The sequence below is a fragment of the Anarhichas minor genome, unplaced genomic scaffold (genome assembly GCF_050575085.1).
Source record: "Anarhichas minor isolate MPS153535 unplaced genomic scaffold, ASM5057508v1 ptg000011l, whole genome shotgun sequence".
NCBI lineage: Eukaryota > Metazoa > Chordata > Actinopteri > Perciformes > Anarhichadidae > Anarhichas > Anarhichas minor.
In genome coordinates this window covers 14,329,251-14,353,146 of record NW_027466457.1, presented here as the reverse complement: position 1 = coordinate 14,353,146, position 23,896 = coordinate 14,329,251, and the positions used below count along the sequence as shown (strand labels likewise).

At 40.9% G+C, this 23,896-nt stretch overlaps 1 protein-coding gene across 1 annotated transcript; it reads left to right on the top strand.

The window, feature by feature from the left end:
* The first annotated feature begins 495 nt into the window (after positions 1–495).
* Positions 496–19,133, top strand: insc (INSC spindle orientation adaptor protein). The gene is made up of 12 exons (XM_076089796.1): positions 496–683; positions 730–1,096; positions 2,001–2,053; positions 2,136–2,259; positions 2,772–2,885; positions 8,821–8,946; positions 13,748–13,919; positions 14,073–14,251; positions 14,496–14,562; positions 15,580–15,735; positions 17,211–17,287; positions 19,005–19,133. Exons 1-12 carry the CDS (start codon positions 496–498, stop codon positions 19,131–19,133), a joined length of 1,752 nt encoding a protein of 583 aa, XP_075945911.1.
* The last annotated feature ends 4,763 nt before the right edge of the window (positions 19,134–23,896 follow it).

The following is a 23,896-nucleotide window of genomic DNA, read 5'->3' as shown; positions in this document are numbered from 1 at the left end:
CCAGCGGTCACAACAAATGTGGATGTCCACACGGCCTTCGCGTACATCCTCTGATGGCGAGATTTACGTCACACGGACCTTCACGTACACATGGAATGTACACGGAAAGTATAACTTTGGCTTCAGGCTAAAGCCTACAGGTCCCGGGCAAAAAGTCAGCATCCACACCAGTTGATGAAACGTATAGTAGACATGTAAATAAAGACAATACAGTATTATAGCCTTGGAAGTATCACTAGGTCACCTTTCGGAAAGGAAATTACAAGAAGACCCCACCTTCAAAACTCTATAAATATTGAATACCTCTTGTTTTATTGAGTTTTATCATACCAAACCTACACTATGACCTATACTTTCTAATACAAAATGAAAGAAGAAAGGGGGAATGAAAGTGAGTACAAGGGCGGCACAGCTAACCGCAGTTTGAATTAATGAGTAACCACTTCCTTCATTTTCTTCTTATTAAGCATGTTATTTCTTGTGGAGGAGGCAAAGATGATTAAGGTTTTCTCATATAAATCAGTTCAAGCTTTAGTCAGCAGGCCGGTCAGCACAAACGACTTCCCGGAGCTCAGACAATACTGTCCTCAACATGCACACAGTATCTGTGTGTTTCTGAGTCGGATTCGTTGCTCCAATGGAGTTCTGTTTGTGCAGTTGAACCACTGTGACACATCTCCAAAGTGAGTAAACTGGCTCTTAATTGTCCTGCCTTTACTTCTCCTACAGCACCCGCATGCAGTCGCTCCACGTTGACTCTGTCCAGCGCTGGATGGAGGACCTCCGCCACATGACGGAGGTGGAGTGTATGTGTGTCCTCCAGGCCAAACCCATCGGGGTGGAGGAGGACGCCCAGCAGGGAGAGCTGATTGTGGCCGCCGGGGTCGGCGCAGGCGACCACGTGGCCAGGAACAACCTGCAGACGTTGCTCCGCCGGGCGCTGGTGGTCAGCACGGAGCTTGGCAAGATGTTCCAGCGACTGGAGAAGGGACGCTGGCAGAGGGTCCACAGCACTGCCGTGAGGGCGAACTGCCACGTGCGCTCACTGGTGCACGAGTACAGCGCCGCCCGAAGCACACCGCCTGAGATGCAGAAGGTGTGGTCGGCATTTGAAGTCAGTTTGGGTTCCTTGCAAGCTTTTACCAATAAGAAATAGGAAGTTACAAAGGAAGATATGTGCTGAAGCTTTAAAATCAAGACTTCCTGACACACCAATTAAAATATAACACGGACTTTTTCATGCCGTTATATACAACAGACTCATTTTAGAATGTGATCAATTTCTATTTTGTCCCAATACTTCTAAATTAAATAAGAAGTTTATGCCAATAAAAACCTATATTTAGTTCTTCAAATCCATGTACTGAATCATATTTCCCCCTTAAATAAATGAGTGATATCCTTATTATAGACTTCATTATGTGTTAAACACCAAAAAACAAAGAGAAAGTTGAAAAATTAGATTCCAAAGTGATCAGATCTTTGCAGATAAATAACTTGAAATGATGATATATCCATCGGGGGTTTTGCAAATGTTAGTGACAAGAGAAAACCACAACAAATTGTAAAATAGCTGATACCTGTGTTGCTGTATGGTTTCATGGGGTATTCTACATTTGCCCTTTGAAAACTTACGATATAAACAAACTATATCAATGATCATAATGTCATACATATTGAAAAATCTTATAAGTAGGTAAATGCAGTAATATTGTGCAGCTCAAGAGACTAAGAATTGAGTTTATTTAGCAGAGAAATGCTGTGAATTAAAGCTGAAGTTAGATTAATCCACATTATGTAATTATCTATTTTCTATGGATCCCTTGGACAGTTTTCTAGTTAAAAATAAATACCTCTCACTTTAAGCACTGCATGTGGATCACTAATCTCATTCTGTGTAGAATAAACTTTGATACAAAACCATTTATTTTCATCTGTATGTTACTTCTCTTTGTCTTTTATCATAGCGTAATCTTATTCTCCTTCTCCTCTTGTTGCAGTATGAGCAATCTCTGCTGGAAAAGTGTCTGGAGCTGACCAATATTACAGAGAGGTAAGACTCTGGAATGCTAGAATAACTTGTACACAGCTGGGTTTATGTGGATCAAAAATCCAAAATGTCTCTTCACTCACAGGTGCCTTCACACTGATGACGAGTTCTTCCTGAAGTCCATGAGGGAGGCCATCCACGAGATCCTTACGGACGTCAGCGATTCCTTCAGCAACATGATCGACATGGCTCTAGCCAATGAGATCCGGGTATGTAACTGAATCATGACCCCCAGCCCTGAATATCTACCCAAAATATTATTTCTGTATTTCTTTTTGGGCCCCTCCACATGTGCTCCGTCAGGTGTTGAAATCGATGTCATCAGTACAGATTTTTTAATAAAGTCCTTGGTTCATGTGATTCCCATTTTTCTGTGTGAATAATAATGGTGAATAAAGAACTATGAGTATAAAAATAATAGAATATCTTTAAAGTAACTTTTTCCTTTCACTGGATTTCACAGACACACTGTGATTTAAGTGTTTTCCTAATAAACAGCCTTTTATCCAGGCTGTCGACTGATATAATTAAAGGGCACATATATATATATATATATATATATATATATATATATATATATATTTTAAATTTAAAAGATGTTACAATTACAGAAAAATGAAATGAATCCACTTCTAACAGCATTCAGTTGCTGACAATGTGAATTGCATTTTTGGGTCTGTAATAAAAAATGACCATGACAAATGTTTGATCTTCGTTGCAGCTCCTGATCAAACAGATCGACTCATCGGACAGCGTTCACTCGATCGGCAGTGCCATCAGCAACCTGCTGTCCCTCACCCAGGACGGACCACAGCTCTGCAGCATCATTGCCAAGGTACTGTGGACATACTAATGGACTCTGTACCGCCTTGATCAGATGGAGATTCATTTCCAGTGCCCCTTGGGGTCCGATACCAACTCACCGAGGCACCCTTTAGCGTCTGTATGGGACACACCGGACTTTCAACTAACTCCAATGTAGCCCCTCCATGTCATTATTAGAAGGTCAGAGCAACGGATGTAGTATTAAGAACGAGATGGGTTAGATGGGTCAATCAAATGCAATACTTTCACCCAGGAGACCACTGGTCGTGTCCTAGAAAACCAAGTAAACATTGTCTTACTGTACTGTAACTTCCATACTTCACTAACGCTGTTTATGTAACAAGCGTAGGTATTTTATGTAAGAAACATACTTATTTTAACTCAAAACGGGATATTTTTCTAAGCCCAATCCAGTAGATTTGTTGCCTCAACCTAACCAAGTAGTTTTGTTGCATAAGTAAATGTAAAAAATGAAGGATGTACGCATGTAATGAGCAAAAACTGACACTAGGGCAACCTTGGAACCCATCGGTCTGACAACAGAGAAGCCTCTGGGTGTGAGGGACTATATTTCTGAGCCAGCGGAAATCACGGTCAAGACTTCCTTTTCCATGCGCTGCTCATGGTTTACAGATTCGCAACTTGAGATGCGAGACAGGAGTTGAGTTGAGAGACGATCGGATTCTTCCACAAGTAGCCAGTAGTAGTAGCTAATTTCACACCAATAAAAAGCTGAATCATCGTCAGACGATAGTCGATCGATTCAGAGATTGCATTTCGGCCAATGAGTTTTGCCTCTTTTGCTCTCCACACGGACTGTTGACTTGCATTCAACTAAAGCCCTCTTGAATTTGATTGTTCAATAGTACTCAGACTACAAAGGGAAACCAGAACCCTTCCTATACCAAACTCAATATAATAATAATCTGTTAATAGAGATTACTAGAGGGGCACCTAGAGCGTCGTAGTTGGAAGCGTGGGGCCACTGACAAAGCTACTGCATTTGGCGAGTTTGGAGTGAGAACATGTTAATTGCAACTAACGCATTTCATTGTGCAAAGAATCTGTGGCAAGATGGCAACAGGATGTATTCTTTTCTAAGATTTGCAGAAGCCGCTTCATTTGATATTACATCTCCACCCCTCACTTCCCTCTAGACACACCCTTGTTACGATCAGCTCCACCTTTTGCCAGTGTTCATCGTCCAGGCCTGCAGCTATCTCTTTATACATGCCTCGAAAAAGCCATTTCACTGTGAGATAAGACAAGACAGACCGGACAGCAAGTCTCAATTGGCCATTAGTCAACCGACTGCTTCCAGGATACTCATGATAAGACTCTTCCTGATGGCCCACACGCACACAAAGAATAACACGCACATACCTGCTTTGCTGCCAGATTGTCAGATCAATACTGTCAGCTCCCATTAGGAGTGAGCATTGGTCACAGATGCAGGTTGCTTTACCTTTCAATGCGCTCCACCTTTCTCAACTCCCTCCGTGGCACCGCTGGCCGAGCCCTCAGAGAGGCGTCTGAAGGAAACCCGGCTGCTAATGAATACCCAATGCAAAACATCCTCCACCTGCCGTCTGAGTTAATGAACTAGCACCAGTCAGTCTGTCACAACTCTCACATACACACCCTTTTACAGTAGAGCACATCCTCTGGCTCGTATCAGAGCGCTACGCTCATTATCATTCTCCGCAGCACGCCGACTTTACTTTTGAAAAACTGCAATGAGCCGTTTAAATATTTGGGTGGGCACCTGATATTTCCTCCTTTTCCATCTCTTTGCCAGTGTCAGACGGTGTTTAGTGAGTGCTCAGTGTGGAGAGAAGGGAGGTACATTAAATGTGTGGTAGTGATGCAGGCAGCATGATGAATAGAGATGAATCATTGTGTATATATGCTGGAAGTACCAGATGCGTTTAACAATGTTGAGCAGCATAATGGATACCAGACAGTTTAAGGCGGTGGCAGCTCCTCAGGGAAAATGAGAGCACTGTGTGATAATTAGGTATTAACTTGCCATTTACATATTTAATTTAAAAAATGATCAAACCCAAAAACCCAGCCCGGTGTTGCCAACTCTTTCCCAATGAAAGTAGGTAGCAGCACTAGCTCCAAAAGTGTCTAAATCTAGTAAGAAAGTTGCCAAGTCGTCAACACGACAGCCCGTTCCTTCAGGCCTCCCTCAATAGCCACTCCCCCCAAATTATCATGATGAACGTAAACAACATTGCTATTGTTAGTATTCACACGATCCAGCAGCGTGTAGAAGACTCCAGTGATGCAGAATGAGTGCACGGAAAGACTAGCGAAGGCAGGTAGACGGGCAGGTAGGACGTCCGATCATTACGTTCGGCCCAAATGAACTGAATGGACGGCCCCTCATTACAGTCCTGCGACAGTCACGGATGTAAGGTCAGGATGTAATGAGAATTTCAAAAAAAATATAAAAAATGTTTTTGAAGAATGTTGCCAACACTGCCTTTAATCAACCAAAACAATTTATTTAGTTATTTTATCTCGTATCACAGGGATAAATCATAGCTAGACCTTATTCATTTTAACATTTAAACTCCACACAGAAAAGCCCAGGCCTGACATGACTAAAGAGAAAAATATTATATGAGTTGACGGTGTTTAACACTGAGCCATGAAACACCTCATATATCAAACAGCAGCTGGAATATTAGAGAGCGACTGTGTCATGAAGATCATGAGAGTTTGCTGTCTCAGTGTTTGCCTACTGTCATAATGGATACTGATCTAAATGTGTCCATGTTGGCAGACTCCCCGTGTGGGCCCTTGCTCTTCTAACAGGGGAAGAGCATGACGTGACAATAAATCAGGCCTGGTGAGAGTCATCAAAGCTACATGGATAGGGAGGTCTGAGACAAGATGATGAATGATTTTTTTAAGATGTAAACTGCCTGCAACCTTAAGAAGCTGCAGGCATTGTGTGAGCGAGCACAACAGTCCAGAGCACAGAGATCAGTTCAGAAAACAACGAGATGGAAGGAAATTACACGCTGTGTCGACCTTCACATGCAAACAAATGGATAGAGAGGCATTTTTTGACAAGTAGTCAAGTTTCACATGATGATGTTAGTGCAGCAAGTTCCAAAATGCACGAGTGTGAGGATAAATGCGTTCATTGAAGTGGAAACAATAGAACTGCAAGTTGTTTGATGAGGAAAGGAAAGAAACAACAGATAAGAACCAACGATCTGTGAAAAGGAAAAGCACGAGACAGTCTGCAAAGATGAAACAAACAGACAAGGCGCGTCTATACAAACTGATTGTCTGAATAAAACTGTCTGGAAGTCAAGCTGGGGGTTACATTTTTTCCTCTGATACAATTCTGATTTAAAGTGGATAAAGAAAGACAGCTAAATGTTATGAAAATGAGTCTTATCGCTGGTTTATTTCAAGTTGAAACAATCTCTATCAGGCCTAAGCATTGCTCAAAGCCCATATATAACAGATGCTATGTAGCTAGATTATCCAATTAGAGGATCAAAAAATTCAGGTCAATTGGTACACAAAATGGCTCGATAGCGCCACTTACAAAATCTCTAAAATTGAACCTATATGTGTGAAATTTGCTAGGCAGATCCAATGTGGAGAGTATACTGGGGGTATACAAAAAACAACAACCGTAAGTCAGACATTTTTAATTGAATGTCCCATTTTAGCCCATTTTTAGCTTCTTCCAGGAGCTATACTTGAACGAACTCCGCCTAAAAATGTATTCAGATCAACCTCAAATTTGGTCAGGACAATCTACAGACCCTTGCAATCAAAAGCTATCAAACGTTTGCATTTTCATGCAACATTGTTGGCGTGGCGATGAAAAATACGTCTTTCTCCATAAAAGAGGAAGTTGTTGTAACTTAAGTGTCCTTTGTCTAACTTGCTCCAATCCAAATTTCTCAGCCATAATAAGGGTCCAGACTTGAGAACATTTGCATGAAAATATAGACTCATAGCCCCGCCCCCACATGTAAGCCACGCCCTTTCCATAACACATGAACCGTTTGCTGTAGACTCTTATTTGAGGCGTCATTGCACTCAGCAGAGAGTTCCTGTTTCACTGGTGACGGTTATATCTGGCCCCTAAACTTTAGCCTCACCAAATTCATAACCCATGAAACGTTTGTCATACACGCTTGTAGGACCCATCATTGCACTCAGCAGAGGTCCTGTTTTACGGTGATTGGCTGCCACAACTGGCGTCCCGCCAGTACCCCCATTGCATGGGAAGGTGACAGGTCCCGTTTTGTTGCCCACTTCTTCCCTGGTTGCAGCATCTCTGGAAATCTCTGGTATCAAGGAACCCGTAAACTTAAAAACTTCAATCAAAAACTTTTTAATAGTTATAGTCATATAATATGACTTTAAAACCAACGAACCAAAGCTCAAAAGTGCGTTCGACCATTCGGAGATTCTCTCCACAGACTCACTCCGAAAGCTAAGGCAACATTTGCGTCACAGCATAACAACAGGATCAAAAACCTCTTCTTCACTACCCGAACACAGCTTGATTCAGCCGGCGAGTCTCTACGGAGTTTCAACAGGTTTACTGAAAACTGTCTGTTTGGTTATCACAGTTCTTCCAGGTATGGCGGAACAATATTGCGTAGGCGGCGAACAGGGAAAAGCGGTCAGGCTGGAGGGCAGGATGATTAGTCACTCCAAGCCCCAGCAGCATGGCCTTAGCAGCATATGAGACATGCCAGCCCAGTATAATGGCCTTATTAGGATAATGGTGGTAGTTATGTACAGGCTCCGTCTTGCTCCAGGAAATTCTATCTACCAACAATAGAATTCAATACCTGCAAGTGTTTTTTTTTCAGAGGGGTGCTTTGGTGCAGACATGGAGCCAATACAGGAGCTATTTTTGTTTGTTTACACCAAGCATAATCCGACAGAATAGTCTCAGCTATTATAGCTAGCAAATCATGTTTTTTTTTTCCAGCTCAGTGTTTTCCATTCGTGAAATATGTATATTTTGGCTGTTTTTATCTGACATGATAGATTGTGTGAGCAATTTGATAGGTTCTGTGGTTGGCAGGCTTGCTAAGTAAAGCCAGCCAAGTCTATCGGTCATTCCGGGTCTCGTAGACTCTTTGAAACCAGCATGCTGCTATTGGCTCAGATCTGCTGGACCTGTTGGCTCTCACAGCACAGTCTAGCACGGAGTATTGATCCATCATTTTGCACAATCATGTGTGCTTCAAAGACAAGAGCTGATTATGACGTATGGTGAATCATTTGGTGGTATGGAGCACAACGTGAGGCCTGTGAAAGTCTCAAAACTCTCGCTGAAGGTTGTTTTCCCAAACTAACCACCTATTTGTCCCACGTTAACATATGCAAACGTACACAGAACCAATTGCAACAAACACAGTGTCCACTCGACGAATAAACAAAACAAAAATCTTCATATGAGAACAGAACTTTAGGTGCGTCATCATGTGGTGTTGCTGGCCATTTTTAACTACTATTACATTAACGGTGTATAAATATGCAACTCTGTCCTCTAGAAATGATGTTTATATACTGTATTACCAAATTGTTATCTACATTACGTCTTGCTGTAACAGAAAGTGCAGCACCCTGACATTAGTCTGTGGTTTAGGTTTAGGCAACAACAGCACTTGGTTCAGGATTGGGAATGGATTGTTTTCCTTTTATAGTAATAGAAAAACATCTCAAGTGACGAAATTTGTTGTCTGTTGTTAATCAGTATTAATTAGGATTTAGCATCTTTAGCTCATCCGAAGACACCTGATCAAGACACAGACAGACAGTGAATGATGCTTGACGTAGTTTTACTGTCGTGGTTGTCTCACAATTCAGCATTAGTGCAGATTAACGAAGCACCGTATTTCTTGTCCTAATGCACAAACATCTAATTACTTTTCCTTCCTCCACAGGAAGGAGCTGTGGTAGTCCTGTTTAAGATCTGCAGGCAGGACCGCTTCAGAGACCTCTACGCTCACGCTCTGAGAACAGTGGCCTCCATCTGCTGTGTGGAGGAGGGCATCCACCAACTGGACAAGGTAAACCTCTCTCGAAATTACGAAATGTTGAAATAAAAGAGACAGACATTAATTGATTTGATATCATACAAAAGGAAAAGAGGAAAAAACGAGGTCAAGATCATGATAATGACATCTGATTGGACAAGTTAATTTAATTAATTGAATAGTCCCAAATTGTCATCTGCATTTTATGGCCAGATGTACAGAATCAATTAAAATGGCACATGAGCACTAATCCAGATTTTGCTGCATTGGAAAAATGGGTATGTGTACGTACCTACGACACACACACACACACACACACACACACACACACACACAGAGAAAGAGAAAGTGAGATGACATTAATCTCAACTAAGTACAGTGCTTCCAGTAAAATACCTTGGCTCCCTCCAGCAGCAGAGACGGATTATGTTTACACTGATCAGCTGAAGTCGTGGCTCAGACAGGAGGTTGTTCTCGCTCTTCCCAGCAGCACAGTATAGTCTGTCTACTGTTGCACATTCAGCCATGCTCTCACTTTCCATGTTATGACTGGGAGGCTTAGTTTATTTTCACAGGTGAATAAAGTGCCAACAATGGCAGAAGCAGCAGGATGAGGAGGAGGAGGCTGAGCGGCACAGAAACAAAGTGTGTGATCGTAGAATAAAGGATCGTTAAATGCAGGGAAAAAGCATTTGTTTCGTTACAGGGGAATTAAATAATCTATTCCTTGTAATGTGTAAATTTAGAATATCTCTACACTGGTTCAACCACCATTTAAACATGATGCAACTGGTGCTTTTAATTACTTAATTTTGGATCACACTTCCTTAACACCCTGTTGATTGATGCCGGGAAGAGGCAAGTCGCAGGTGATTTTAGCCACTGCTATCAGCAGACTCCATTCGAAAATGCAGTGTAGAAACTTTGTTTATGTCTCAAAATAACTTATTGATTGATTATATGTGGCACCTTTCCATTGTTTAAGAGGCAGCAGTTGACACAGCCTCTGTGTCATTAAATATATTCCTGCATTGATATTTCTTTGGGGAGAAATTGTGACTGCAGCCGTTGAGTTCTCCAGCTATTTACTTGATAAAATTTTCATGAATGAGTTCACCGAGTTCAGGTTCAGGGGAACCGCCATTAAACTCTCGCTGTATAATTTTAGGATCGGAGATGACGAGGAAAAAGGCATCATTCTATGTACCCTGTTATTTTTTTTCCTGATGACAGAATTATACAGTACACACATGCAAATAAAGATGAGTCATGATTTGGAGTGTGTCTCCATGGTGAGATCATTATATGGGACCTCTTGACTGCTGAGCTGACAGGTCAAACATTTAGACCTGGATGACTTCGCAGTGTGTGTGAAGGAAAGAAGGCGAGACAGGGAGAGAGAGAGCTAATGATACATCCTTCTTTTGTTTGTCCCTGTTTGTTCTCTATCGAGGATTCAACCAAAATAAACAACAGACGCACCTGTGTCAATCGAGCGCATACGGAAAGACAAATATAACCTGATTCCGGCTAATAATGATGCCACAACGGCGTCTGTGTTCACATGTACAGCAGCTGGGACAGCATGAATCATCCGAGTGTGAAAACTCTTTTACGGGGAAACCAAAGTCCGCCCCAGATTAGCTGCCTCGTCCCGGGAGAGACGCTGTCAGGCAAGTCTACGCTACCAACCGCTCACCAGCGATCGCTCAGGCTTGAGAAACACAACTGTCACTGTTGAAGGGTGATCGAGAGATGGGGCCGGCATGCATCTGCTCATTGGTGGATATACTATATAGCAACTTAGTTTTATCCCCAACTGGAACATTATGTAATCATAATATGGTGAATGGGAATGGTATCGATTAGGAACACAGCTGCTCTTGATGGACAAAGAAGCAGAACTTCCGCATGAAGTTGACTGCAGTATTATATGAGACTGAAAATTCAAACTTTTAAACATCATGTTATATGAAAAGCTATCATCATCTAAAAGCGTGGAATTAAATTATAGGACATGAATGCATTAATCAAGAGGGTGGAGCTAAATACAATGAAACGCTGAACAAGACATTTGTAGGTGAACAAAATGTTATGAAAAGTAACGTAACAAATTTAATTTGATGTTTGGGATTCCGTACTTTTGTTCCTGACACAGAGAACCACAATTCAATGCTTTTGTATGTTCATAGGCTAAAATACTTTCAACAGGGTGGTATGAAGTGAAACAGAAAAGTTACTTGGCGTTGGCCCAGAGAAGTGAATGAGATGCATCCGGCGTGTGGTAAATGAGGAGTTGGGGAATATCCTATTTTAGGGAGGAGGAGGAGGAGGAGGAGGAGGAGGAGGAGTTGCGGGTAGGGACGGGGGTTTGGGGGGTAGATGAACGGGGGTTTGGAGAGTGGATTGTTCCACGTCAGTGGGTCGCGATGGCGCAGTGCTGCTGACGTTCCACAGAGACAAAAATAGGGAATTGCCCTGTGAAGCTCAGCGCACTGATGCTCGTCAGCAGATGAGACTGACAGGTGTGGCGGGCTGAGAGTTGACAGTTTGCCTCACTCTGGATGCTCTAAACTTTTAATAATAATAATAATAATACATACATTTTATATAGTGCTTTTCAAAATACCCAAAGACGCTTTACAGGGCAGAGACAAACAGAACAAACAAACAGAAGAAAGAAAGACAGCGGAGCAAACAAAACAAACAAACAGAACATTTTGGTAAAAACGAAAAAATAATTTGTTTCAGAAGTGGTGGCTGAGCATCAAAAACATTAATTTGCTCTTTCCCTCAATGATAGAAATAATAACTGTGACTGAAAAGTGACTAATAAATAAAACAAAACATTTCTGATGTTTCAGTTGAGGGATTTCTCTCCAGGACACAATTTAGGTCTTCATCGCCACCATGGAAACCACGATCCTGAAGTTTATGGCTGTACATTTTAACAGATTGTATGGATTGTATTCTGATTTTCAACACTTATGCAAGACTTGATAAGAACTACAGCAGACGGGTGCAGAGATGCTGTAGTAAAGTTTGATTGAACTGTGTAATACTCCCCCCAAGTGGATACATATCTGCTCTACATCGCCATCATTTCCTGAAGCCTGAATACCAATTAATGAAGACACACACACACACACACACACACACACACACACACACACACACACAGCCCTTTTTGTTTTCATGACTTTTGGGGATTTCCTGGAGACTTAACCATTTCCGCTACCATCCTAAACATTAAACCAAGTCTTTACCCTTAAAAGTGCATTTCGTCCACGTAAGGATCGCGAGTCCACGTAAACAAATTAATGTCCCCACAAGGCTGGTAAAACACGGCACCACGCACACACAGAGATGAGATAAACATGACCTCATGACCCTGAGTAAAGTTCTCTTTAGAAAAAAAAGGCTTTTCTGCTCTTCTATAACTCTGAGCTCCTCCTCCAACCTGATGATGCACACACTCTGGGCCTATGCCAGCCAGATATACACAAGTCTCTTGGCCATTAAATCAGTGCTTTAATTGGGATGGCTTTACAGGCGGAGCAGCCAGTTTTATCCAAGCTGACACCTGCATGGACACTTCACTGTCAGTATGGTTGGCCAGTGATACCACTGAAAGTGATATGCACCTCTACTATTGGATATTTTATTAAATAACCAATATTTTTGGTTTTGCATGTTTAAGCTCATTTTTATTGGACAATAAAAAAAGGACGTTAAATAACACACAACTATAAAAACGACCAAAACGTGTTTCCAGTTTGGTCCTTGATGTAAAGAGATTAAAGCTGCAGATGGCCAAATAAGTAGGTAACATCATACTGTAGCTTCTACCAAACATTAAACTTGATTTCAAACTGTGTATGTACCCTGACCAACACACCAACACAGTTCATACCTACATCATCTCAATAGAATCCCTTCAAGTTAAACATCTATAAAATAAATTATGTAAAAGAAATACATACACATTTTAGATGATCATGATGGAAAGTTCATTCTGTAAAATGTTGCACAAACCATGTTTTGACCTTGTTAGTCATCATTTTAGTTTGCAAAGGAAACTTTTTCCACAGAAAACCCAAAAAAAACACATGTTGTTATTAAACCGGTAGCACTGGTTATAATATGGTGGGCATGAGTTTCCCCAACTGGCGGTCTATGAAATATATATTGACTGCAAACTGCACATGAAATTCAAAAGTATTAGACATTTAGTGATTGTTTTCCCATGCAGCCAGTGGTTTCTATTAAATGTTTGTCTTTGGAAATTGACAAGCAGCAACTTGAGATTTGCTTGAATTCAGTAATGCATCGTAGTGAACATTAATTAGCCTTTTGTGTCACGATACAGTCATGCAGTCAGTAGCAGCCAGGGAGTGTGAAAACATTGTGTGTCACGCTAACGATAGCCGGATGGCAGAAAATGTTAAGACTTTGCGTCACTTTTTACTCATCTTAAATCAAATAAATCATCGTCACAAAATGGTCAGGATGTCATGTTAAGTGCTAAAGGCTAACGTCTAACATGGGCAGTGTGTTTTGCATAACGATGACACTTGTTGCTGAGGACTATATTTGTAATGTCCTGAGCTGGGCCCATAAAGGTAGAAATGGAAGTCATGTCCTTGACTGTAAATGACTAATGAAATAATTGAGTAATTTCTGGAATGCACTGATCATAGTTGACTAAGTACAGTGTGAGAGTATCCCAGGTGTCTTCCTTTAAAGTCTATCATATCTATCATAAACACTGATGACTGCTCATGTCCTATTAAGATTACAGATTCCAATGAATGGACTGTTGTGTGATGTGCAGGTGGACGGGATCCTCTGTCTGGCGGACATCCTGACCGACGAGAGCAGCGTGGAAGCAGCCAGGGCCGAGGCAGCGGCGGTCGTGGCTCAGATCACGTCGCCTCACCACACGTCCACACACCACCTCGCCAGCTTCCTGGAGAGCATGCACGACATCGTCACCGCGCTCATCAGTGAGTGGATGTGGATAATGTTAGGGTACTGATAATGTAACCCAGACCTTTGGCTTGTTCTTAGGTTTAAAAAAAACAACCAACAGTGAAAAAAGATAAAGATAGAGATAGAAGCTGGCACTGTACTGAATGAGCGACGTCTTATTCTCTCAGAGTTGTGCGAGAGCGCCTCCTGTGGTGAAGTGTTCCTCCTGGCATCTGCAGCCTTGGCCAACATCACCTTCTTCGACAGCATGGCCTGTGAGATTCTCCTGCAGCTCAATGCCATCCACATCCTGCTGCAGGCCTGCAGAGACCGCCAGAGAGTCGACACACCCTACTCCAAAGACCAGGTGCACATCATACCGTGCATTTAAGTGCCGTTTCTTACAAAAGATATTGTAGTAAAAGCACCAAAAGAGCTGGTTGTGATTGAACAGGAGCAGATCTTAACAGGGACTGTATTTAAATGTAACTATTAGTGAAGTATGGAACAGAACACTTTGCTTTATCAAATGAAGCTCTCTGAACCAGCTTCAGCTAAAATAACAAAAGTGTATGTTTAACTTTGTTTTTTTTAATCTGTTTTAATCTCAGGTGGTGACAATCTTGGCAAACCTGTCCGTTTTAGAGCAGTGTGCCCCTGAAGTCCTGCAAGACCAAGGTAATCTATTTCACAGCGAGCATTTTTACATGCATGGTACACATATTTGTTATTTTTTATGACCAAAACCAGCATGTATTGAACAACTCACTAACACCCATATGTTGAGAAACAAGCAAGAACAATCTGTGTAATTCTTGTTTAATCCTCAAGATGGCAGCAACAGATAATATTTGTGAAGTAGCCTGGAGCAGCTTAAATAAAACATCAACCTCTGAGCATATGCAAATGTCTTTAAACAACTGAAATGCTTTTTAAAATCCCGTTTGTCATTCATTAATTGCACTATTTATATTTTCTGCTCTTAAATTCAAGTCCATCCTGTTTAACATGTTCCTTTGTGTCTATGTTGTTTATTAATGTATTGTAAAATACATGGATTGGTATGTACAGTATATGTTGTGCCAGTATCAGTAATATTTATTCACATTTAGTTCTTGCTTGAATGCATCAAGGTCTCCTCAGTCATTTCCAAATAAATCGTATGTCTTGCTCTTTGCTGAGTATTTATAAAATGCAATCATAGAATGAGCAACCAAAAGTCTTTATATTTATTTTCTGTACAATGTATTTCAAAGTCAGTTTGTTGCAGTCTTTGTCTCTGCAATTGTCCTGAAACAAAATTATGTGTAATAACCACCTGAAGACTCTTTTCTTGTGTTGAGTGGTTTTGAACTGTTTGCTTTCTTACTGCACTTTTGGTCTAAATCCTTTCTGATGTGAGTCATTTCTGCCTCCTTTCCAATTCACCTGAGCACTTTGTTGTGTCTGAGTCTTGTGTAACTTTACGTCTGTTTTAAACTGTTGTGTTTGGTTCCTATGTGTGTGTGTGTGTGTCTGTATGTATGCAACTTATTTCTCCTCAATTGTTAATTTCTTATTTATTGTGTGTCGGTACCGTGTTGCTTTTTATGGCAGTGCTGTTTGTTGTATCTCTGCTCATTTCCATCCTCCCCGACACCATTAACTCTCTCCTTTCCTTCCTTGTTAATCTTTAATATACATCGTGTCTTTTAGGAATAGAGCGACTGCTGCTGCTGCTGGCAGAAAAGCCGACCTCCCCGAGTCCATCAGAGGGCGCCGCCTGTGAGCGCGTTCAGCAGAAAGCTGCTGTCACCCTGGCTCGTCTGAGCAGAGACCCTGACGTGGCCCAAACAGCCATCCAGCTGAAAGGTAGTGCAGCATTTCAGTTTCCTTAAAACACAATTAATTCATTATTAAATACGACTGTTGAAATTCAGAAAAAGTTGAGGGAAACAAATTAAGTGTTGAAAAACAAATGTTAAAAGTAAAAATATTTATCAATGATAAGTAATAAATTAATTGAGCAGCGGCTTTGGGCATCACAGCCTTCGGAGGGATTTGTCACAATTTACCACTGTGTATGCAGTCTTATCTTAAAGGGGCAATATAAGACACTCAGAGCAGTATATAGCAGCAAACAACTATTTGCGATGTAAAGATGTGGTGAAGTAACATCTATCTGATCGGAGAATTAAGTCGCTCACCCTCTGTTAGTGTTGTTATCCGAGCGTCTCCCTGCTTTGTCGACATAGCCGGCTGCTCTGCACTGCTCTCATGCGCCGGTTACAGCTGATAACGCCGTCCCAACTGACAGTATTGTCATGGAAGCTCAGCATCCACCTTCGGGTCCATCTCAGTTAACCACTTTCAGCTCTGGAAGCGTGTTTGCCATAGTTATTACTGTTAGCACTGTTAGCTACGAGCCGCCGCAATTTAGAGCTTTTGAGAGGCAATGTATCAATCGAAATGTATTACACTACAGCTGGACCTTGAATTGAGCCTTGAGGTACTCCATTTGTCATTAAAGGGCCAGTTTGTAGCATTTAGGGGAATCTATGGCAGAAATGGAATATCATTTACCTAAATATGTTTATTTAGTGTATAATCATCTAAAATTAAGACTTGTGCGTTTTCACGTCGGCTACTGTAGTTCTCCTATATGCTTGGCAGACAGGAGATGTTTCAGTTGGTTACAATCTGCAACTTTACCGCAAGATGCAGCCATGTCCTGCACACTTTTAAAGACTTAAAGACAAACAGAACCATCAATTGAAAATGATGCCGTGATTCTGCATCCTCCTTAAATATTTATTTAATTTAAGGAGGTAAAAATGTCTCACAACATCATCTCACGGACTAGAGGTCATCCTATTGGATGGACTGTAAAACTTCCACTTTGATATACAAATGTACTGTACATCCATTTTGCCAGTAGACCTCTTTGTCTCATGGGGAGCAGTGCTCTATGAATGCTGTATGAAACCGCCTAATCTGATGAGTGGAAAGTATCATATATATATATATATATATTATATATATATATATATGCCCCATAACAGAAGCCAGAGATGGAAAGTACTTCTTTTCTTTTTTTTTGTAACCAAAGTATAGGTGATATAATTTTCTTTAAATGTATAGTACACCGGGAGGTGTATAAAACACTAAGTAAAAGCAAATACTTACATGCAACAGAGACCTCCCTGTTATTTTGGGAATGTTCTCAGCATTATAAAAAGATGTGTCCAGTACACATCTGCTCTGTCTGCACCCTTCATTATGGTCAATATCAATGTCTAAGAATGGGACAAGCTTGTAACAGTTTTTTCCCCCTCTGCTGTGTTTAGCTGTTCCTCGTCTTATCGAGCTGTGTCGCTCCCCTACTGAGAGAAATAACAGCGACTCAGTGCTGGTCGCTTGCCTGGTAGGTATAAAGTGTGTGTGCATGTGAGTGTGTGTGCATGCATACCCTTAGATATATGTAAATGACTCCATGCCCGGAATACAAATATGCCATTCAAACATTCACCCCAGCCTACACGGCAAAAAAAACAAAATCTTAACAAGTATATTTGTCTAATTATTAGACAGAATTAAAATATGACACTATCACTGAACACATAACATTTCAGTGAGATTAAGGAGCGTGCTTTTAGACAATGCATCTTGTATCTCTTGTGGGATATAGTTTAAAAAAGATCTCTTTTTATCTTGAAAGGCCTAAACATTACATCTTATTTGAAGAAATCTTACCAAGCAAATTGTCACTTGTTCCATTGGCAGATTTTTTTAAAACTTTTTACAAGCAAAAACGCCTTTCATTCATAGTTAAATATATATATATATATATATATATTTGAAGTGGCTTTTTTCCAATGTATTTCAGTCATGCAGTCATACATCTAGTTGTGTGGTGGCAGGTTGCAACAAACTGAATACCCCTCTACTCACTCCTCTCTTTCCAAGACTAATGTGAGCTGCAGAGTGCAAAATCGCAGTAATGGCGTTCTCGCTAAGGGGCCATTCTCACCATAAAAACACTCTCTCGCTTTCACAATCATGTCGGTGGCCTTCAGGTGACGTAAAATGTGAAAGGCTCTCTCTAGAGCCAGTGTTTGGTTTGTCCGTTCTGGGCTACTGTAGAAACATGGCGGTGTAACATGGCTGACTCCGTGAAGGGGACCTGCTCCCTATATATATATATATATATATATATGAAGGGCTCATTCTGAGCTAACTAAAACACAATGATTCTTAGTTTCAGGTGATTAGAAACTAATGTAAACATAGTTAGAAATATCATATTCTATTTCTGCCAATAGATACCCTTATATCCTACACACTGGCCCTTTAAAAAGTACAAACTGAGGGCATTTTTCCGCAGGCCTGCATGTGTAACATCAGTGCACCAAATGACTGCAGAATTTAATTACATCCACAGGGCAATATCTGAAAATTGAAAATATATCACAACCTCAGTATCTTCAAGCCATGTTTAGCTGACCGGTACACATCATCTCAAACGCTGTATGCTTAAATATGTACATATCATGAATAATATCCCTGCTCGCACTTCATCATTCTCTCATTCTGATCATAATTATTGAGACCAGATCTTAGGGCCGATGAGAGGATTTGAAGCCCATAATGTTCAGGAGCTTAATTGGGCAGAGAAATGCCCTCCTCTTCACTGTACCCACACTTGTCAGTCTATTCAAATTAATGTGATTCTATTTGATCCTTTTAGCCAAAGGTCAAGTAGAGCATTTGTAGGTGTTGGATTTTTCGCCTTCAAAAGGATGCTGAGCTCGCACGGATCATTTGTAATCTTAAATGTTAATGTAACTTACATACCGCGACTTTCAATAGCGGCCGCTCGATATGATACGTCACTTGCTCTGACCGAATAATAAAAACATTGACATTCAACGTATCCATGGTTTGCAGCCAATTACAATGGCAACGTTCTTTTGTGATTGCTAATATATTAACATGTGTGTGTTTGTATACAGTACAGCATTATCTTGTCAGTGTTGATGCATATGTCTGTGTGTTTTTTGGGGGGGTTTGTGCACATGCATACTGATGTGTGTGTGTGTGTGTGTGTGTGTGTGTGTGTGTGTGTGTGTGTGTGTCTCCAGGCTGCCTTGAGGAGGCTGGCAGCGGGGTGTCCAGACAGCATCGAGGCAGCCGACCACCAGCAGCTGATCAAACCGCGGCTGGTCGACTCTTTCCTGCTGTGCTCCAACATGGAGGAGAGCTTTGTATGACGGCCTGCAAAGTGAACACTGATAGCGGAGAGCTGAACTCATGTACAACATCATGCACACATACTGTCCATGACACAGCGAGTACTAACGAGCGGCTTCACTCCAGAACATTGCATTTATTTCCTGACTGGAGCTTTGGTTTGTCTCTTCCTGTGTGTCCTGAGAATATTTTTGTTGTCCAAATGTTGTACTGGACATCATGAATTTGGGCGAATGGAGTGAATTTGTCAGTTTGGATGGATGCAAAAGACATCTAAATGTACATACATGTGTTGCTTATAGTGCTTCTCAGTGACCACATTAAATGCAATGAATGTGTACAGTGTTCCAGAAAAAAGGTAATTTGTTTATTGTATTCCACTGGGAATTTAATATTGGTAGTTCTATAATTATTTTGTACGAGTAGGTGCTACTTTTTGGAAATTAAAGTATAACCTGTTCTGGAATGAAAACACTTTTTTTTTGTCACCGCTGTGCAATTTCTTTGTGCAATGTCTGAAGATGTTGTATCCGAAGCATGTCGGCTATCTGACAACAGAGAAAGATCCTTCGAGTGGATAACACAGCAAAATGCCTCTGACACAAATGATCATCTGAAGCATTTAGTGTTTGAGTACAAAGATGTCGGTCTGGTGAAATTCTTTCATTGTCGGTCTGTTTAAAGAAATGTTGCCTTTTTTATGTTTTCAACTAACAGCCACTTTATTTGGACCATTTGCAACTAAATTATTACAGATTGCTATTTCATCTTTTCAGTTTATTTGAGTACCTTAATTGACAGGGCACTAGTAGTATTTAAAATGTATGACTGAGTGTGGCAACACGATCTATTTATACTGGTGTACAATTTATTGTATTGTTAAAGCGCATTGTATGGTATGTTGTTATTCTCTTGCCATTAATGTCAAATATTATATTTGCCACTGGATAATGAATCTATAGAAATAGCCTTTAATTTGAGTATACAAATGCTTTTTATTTAAGGAGAATTACCATTATTGTATGCCATGCATGGAATAAAGGCAATCATCTATTGTTCAGTGTGTGTCATTCTGTAATACGAATTGTCACTGAAGCTCCATCACAAAGTTTTACACAACGTAAAGCAGCAGTACTCAGAACAAATGTGACCTGGAGAAGAATGCACCTGCTGATGAAATCAATTCAGAGAAAAAGTACATAGATTAAGGCCCCACATAGTAGTACTTTCTCAGTGTGAAGATGTGGAAGGGGTCACTGGTAGAACCTATAAAGAATTATTCTATCTTATATATATCTTAATCTGCAGCTCACCTCGTTTTTACAGATCTTTATAGCAAGTGTCAACTCATTGCACAGCTGATTGGTTGGTTAATTTAGTGTTTTATATTGAACATACAGCTGGATTTCACCGGGCGCTTCTGCACGCCGCCTTCTGCATCCGCCAGGGCAATCGCGGCCACAGCATGTCAATCTCAATGCATGTGATTCCACCAGATGCAACGTAGCAAGTTTCAGAAGCAGCTCTCCACTCTGTTACACTACAATTACATGCCTTATGTATTTTTGACGGAGACACGAGGCGTTGCAAAGCACCCAGGAAGAGGGCCAGTCTTTGAAGCAAATTTTACATAGCGGCCAAATGGTGGAAGTTCAATTTTCAGAGCTGTAACGTGATGCCATGCGGCCCAAAAAGACTTTTCACCATGGACTTACATTGGGAAAGAGATGTCTGTAACTCAGTGGATCTTTTTTGAGGTGAATCAACTTCCCAGTATGAACTTTTGAATAGCCCATAAAATCATTATGTCCTAAAAGTTGTAAAGCTTTAGCCAAATAATAAGCACCCATAGCCAAATCCAAAGTTATTTTCTATCCTCGGTTCATGTGAACGAGGCTGGACCGGGGGCTGGGAGGCGGGGTTGAGGGAAACGCTATTGCGCTTGCTTTATGGGCATGCAGAAGATTGTTGAAAGGTGCAGGTATATACAAACTTTTTTCACTTCATGCTCCACTGAGCAACTCTCACACGAATGAACTGGGTGCCACCTCTGAAGCTGTATCCAGTTCTCTTTATGCATCCATGTGCTTTGCACAGAGCAGATTTAGCTGGGCAAGAAGTGGAAAGGCTAAAGCACCCGATCAAATCAAATACCCTTTGCAGACTCTGCCAGAAATCTTTGGTCTATGTTGTACATAACTGGACTTTTAACGGTATTCACAACAAAGTAGGAAATAACAACAATAAACAAAACTAAAACAGACAGACAAAGAAACCATTTAACTACGTAGCATTGTAGAAATACGGATATAAAATAAATATGCAAGAAATATAACCAAATCAAGTTCAACTTCTTCCCATATTTATTGTTGTCACGCAGGACACTGCAGAACCACCGGTACAGCACACCACATTCAAAGTAGTCCACACACAGTGCCACCTTATTTCAGTATGAGTGCAGTCAGGGTCCACGCTGCTAAAGTTCCTTGGAGGGCCCCTCGACCTCCAGCTATCTCAGAGGAACTGAGCTCTCACATTCTGTCTCCTGCACAAAGATGAGAAAAGCCTTTGAATGAGGTTCACAGAGAAAGAAAGAGGCTAAAGGACCAAGAAGAGGTGGACCCTGGTGGTCCTCCGTGAACCGCTAGGTCCCCAAAAAAAACAGCGGGTCTCATTGGGAGGAATAGCAAGCACACAGTGTAGCTGCTTGCAATAGAAAAACTTCTCATCAAAATGAAATCTTTTCACTCATTGAGAATTCATGTATTTATTCAATCACAATGGATTTGAAAAGGATTCATAAGCCCAACTGCTGCAGACTTTTCACACATTTTTTAATTATTGGGACATGATGCAGCAAGTGATTACAAAGAAATATGGTAAGGCTTATCTGCAAAAACATGTCCTTTACATTGTCATTTCTTTGATAGAAACACACTCAGGTTCCCCCCCCCTCCGTTGGCTTTCCTCTCCTTGGAGAGACAATTGAGGGTCTTCTTTCTTTCTCTGTAGCTTCTTTTTAACCTTAGGGCACTTATGCTGAGCCTGGACTTGTTACACTCCAACCCAGAGTTGAGACAATTGAGCTGCTTTGTGTGAGCGCGTGTGTGTTGTCCAGCATTACACGTGGGAATGTGTTCAGAGGCCTTTGTGATAGAATATGCTCCTGCCTCGCCTTGGTGAGACCCGATGAAATATGTATCGACACAGAGGAGAACTAAACAGACGGCCTAAAAACACAGGTTTCTTTGATATTGTTTTGGTTCGACCATGACCATTGATGCCAAGCATTGTAGCTCTGGGTTTTTCAGTTTTTTCTTAGTTTCTAAGCGCTTGAACTTTCATTTTCCTCCCTCTCCACGGTCCTCTGTGTGCATGCTGTTGCCATCTTTGTTGTTTTCAAATCTTTCAAGGTGGTTAGATAATAAGAAAAGTTTATCCAATCATCCTATCAACAAGGTCGCTAATGAACAGGTATCTGCATGTCAGCACTGTCACATTAAATATGGAAAGTGCACATTACAAATAGAACTGATAACAATAAGAAAGATATAATAAAAGGGCAAAGCTGCACCAGAGTCATTTTCATGTCATCTTCACTGTCTTCAACCATAATTCACAGAGGCTCTGTGTAAGAAAAGGATCTGAGCACTTGTAGTCTAATGCAAGGAGCAACTGCTCTGTGACTCCTGGCACATTTCAATATTTTATGGGTCACATCTTTTGCTTTTGCCACGGAAAAGTTTTTCTATGTTTGATTATTTTTCTTTCAGAGGGTCCGAAATGAAACTTGCTCTTTGAAACTGCTTTCAGAAGTTGATATATTAGACTTAACTTTTACAAAACACAAATTGAGATGAAATAATTTGGCCAAACTTGAAAGTCAAATTCTTTTGGGCAAGAGATGAAAAGTGATGCTAGTTTTCACATATTTTAGAGATGCACACAAAGCAGTGTGGCCCCCTCGTTTCCGAGGTTAGTCTACTGACGAACATCAGAGGCCCCCGGACTCCATAATCAACAAGGAGGTCAAGGTGTTTACAAGGAGCATTAGCGGCTCCCTGAACATGGTGATATCTCGCTAAGGTGTGTTAAGAAGTGCATTCGGACATATTTTTTACATTTGTTAGTCTGATATATTGGCTTAGTATAAATGTCTCCAAACCAACGGCAGAGTCATAGACGGTTCATACCCAGAGAGCACTAATGGTACAATCTCAAATGCCATAAAAGGTGATTGTTGGTTGTCATTTTTGACATAAGTGAAGAACACAAGAGTGGTGCAGAGAGGACGTAGTATTGTAAGCTGAGCCGAGAAGTTAGCATCGCACTGCCTCCCTGGACCTGGAAGTACACAAATGCTGCACATTCCCGCACCACTCTATATATTCAATATGCTAGTTGGTTTACAGAAGTAGCTTGTTAACAACATAGTTTGCTTGTATTTGTTGTATTTTGTGTACAATATTTTACTCATGGACAAGGGGCCAGATATTCCTGGCCTTTAAAATCCACCACTTAAATTCTGTTTTGTTGAAAAGAGACAATTATTTACATTCATCATGTTGCCTCTAAAATTAGCTTGATGTTCTGTCAGCTTTGGGCTCTGTAAACTGTACAACTGAGAGGTTTAAAGTGTTAGGATCCTGCTGCAGCTCATATAGACCTCACAGTTTAAAGGCTAATTATGACTTAAGTGCCATATCTATTGGACAGCCAATTAAGAGAGTAATATTCCTGTTTACTGATATCTCTAGTCCAGTGCCCAGCTGGCCTCCCATTA

Bases quoted from the DNA above. Each gene is read 5' to 3' on its own strand.
- insc (XM_076089796.1), top strand. From the start codon at position 496: ATGATTAAGGTTTTCTCATATAAATCAGTTCAAGCTTTAGTCAGCAGG. The intron at 684-729 runs GTGAGTAAACTG...CTTCTCCTACAG, and splicing joins CACTGTGACACATCTCCAAA to CACCCGCATGCAGTCGCTCC. The intron at 2,054-2,135 runs GTAAGACTCTGG...CTTCACTCACAG, and splicing joins CTGACCAATATTACAGAGAG to GTGCCTTCACACTGATGACG.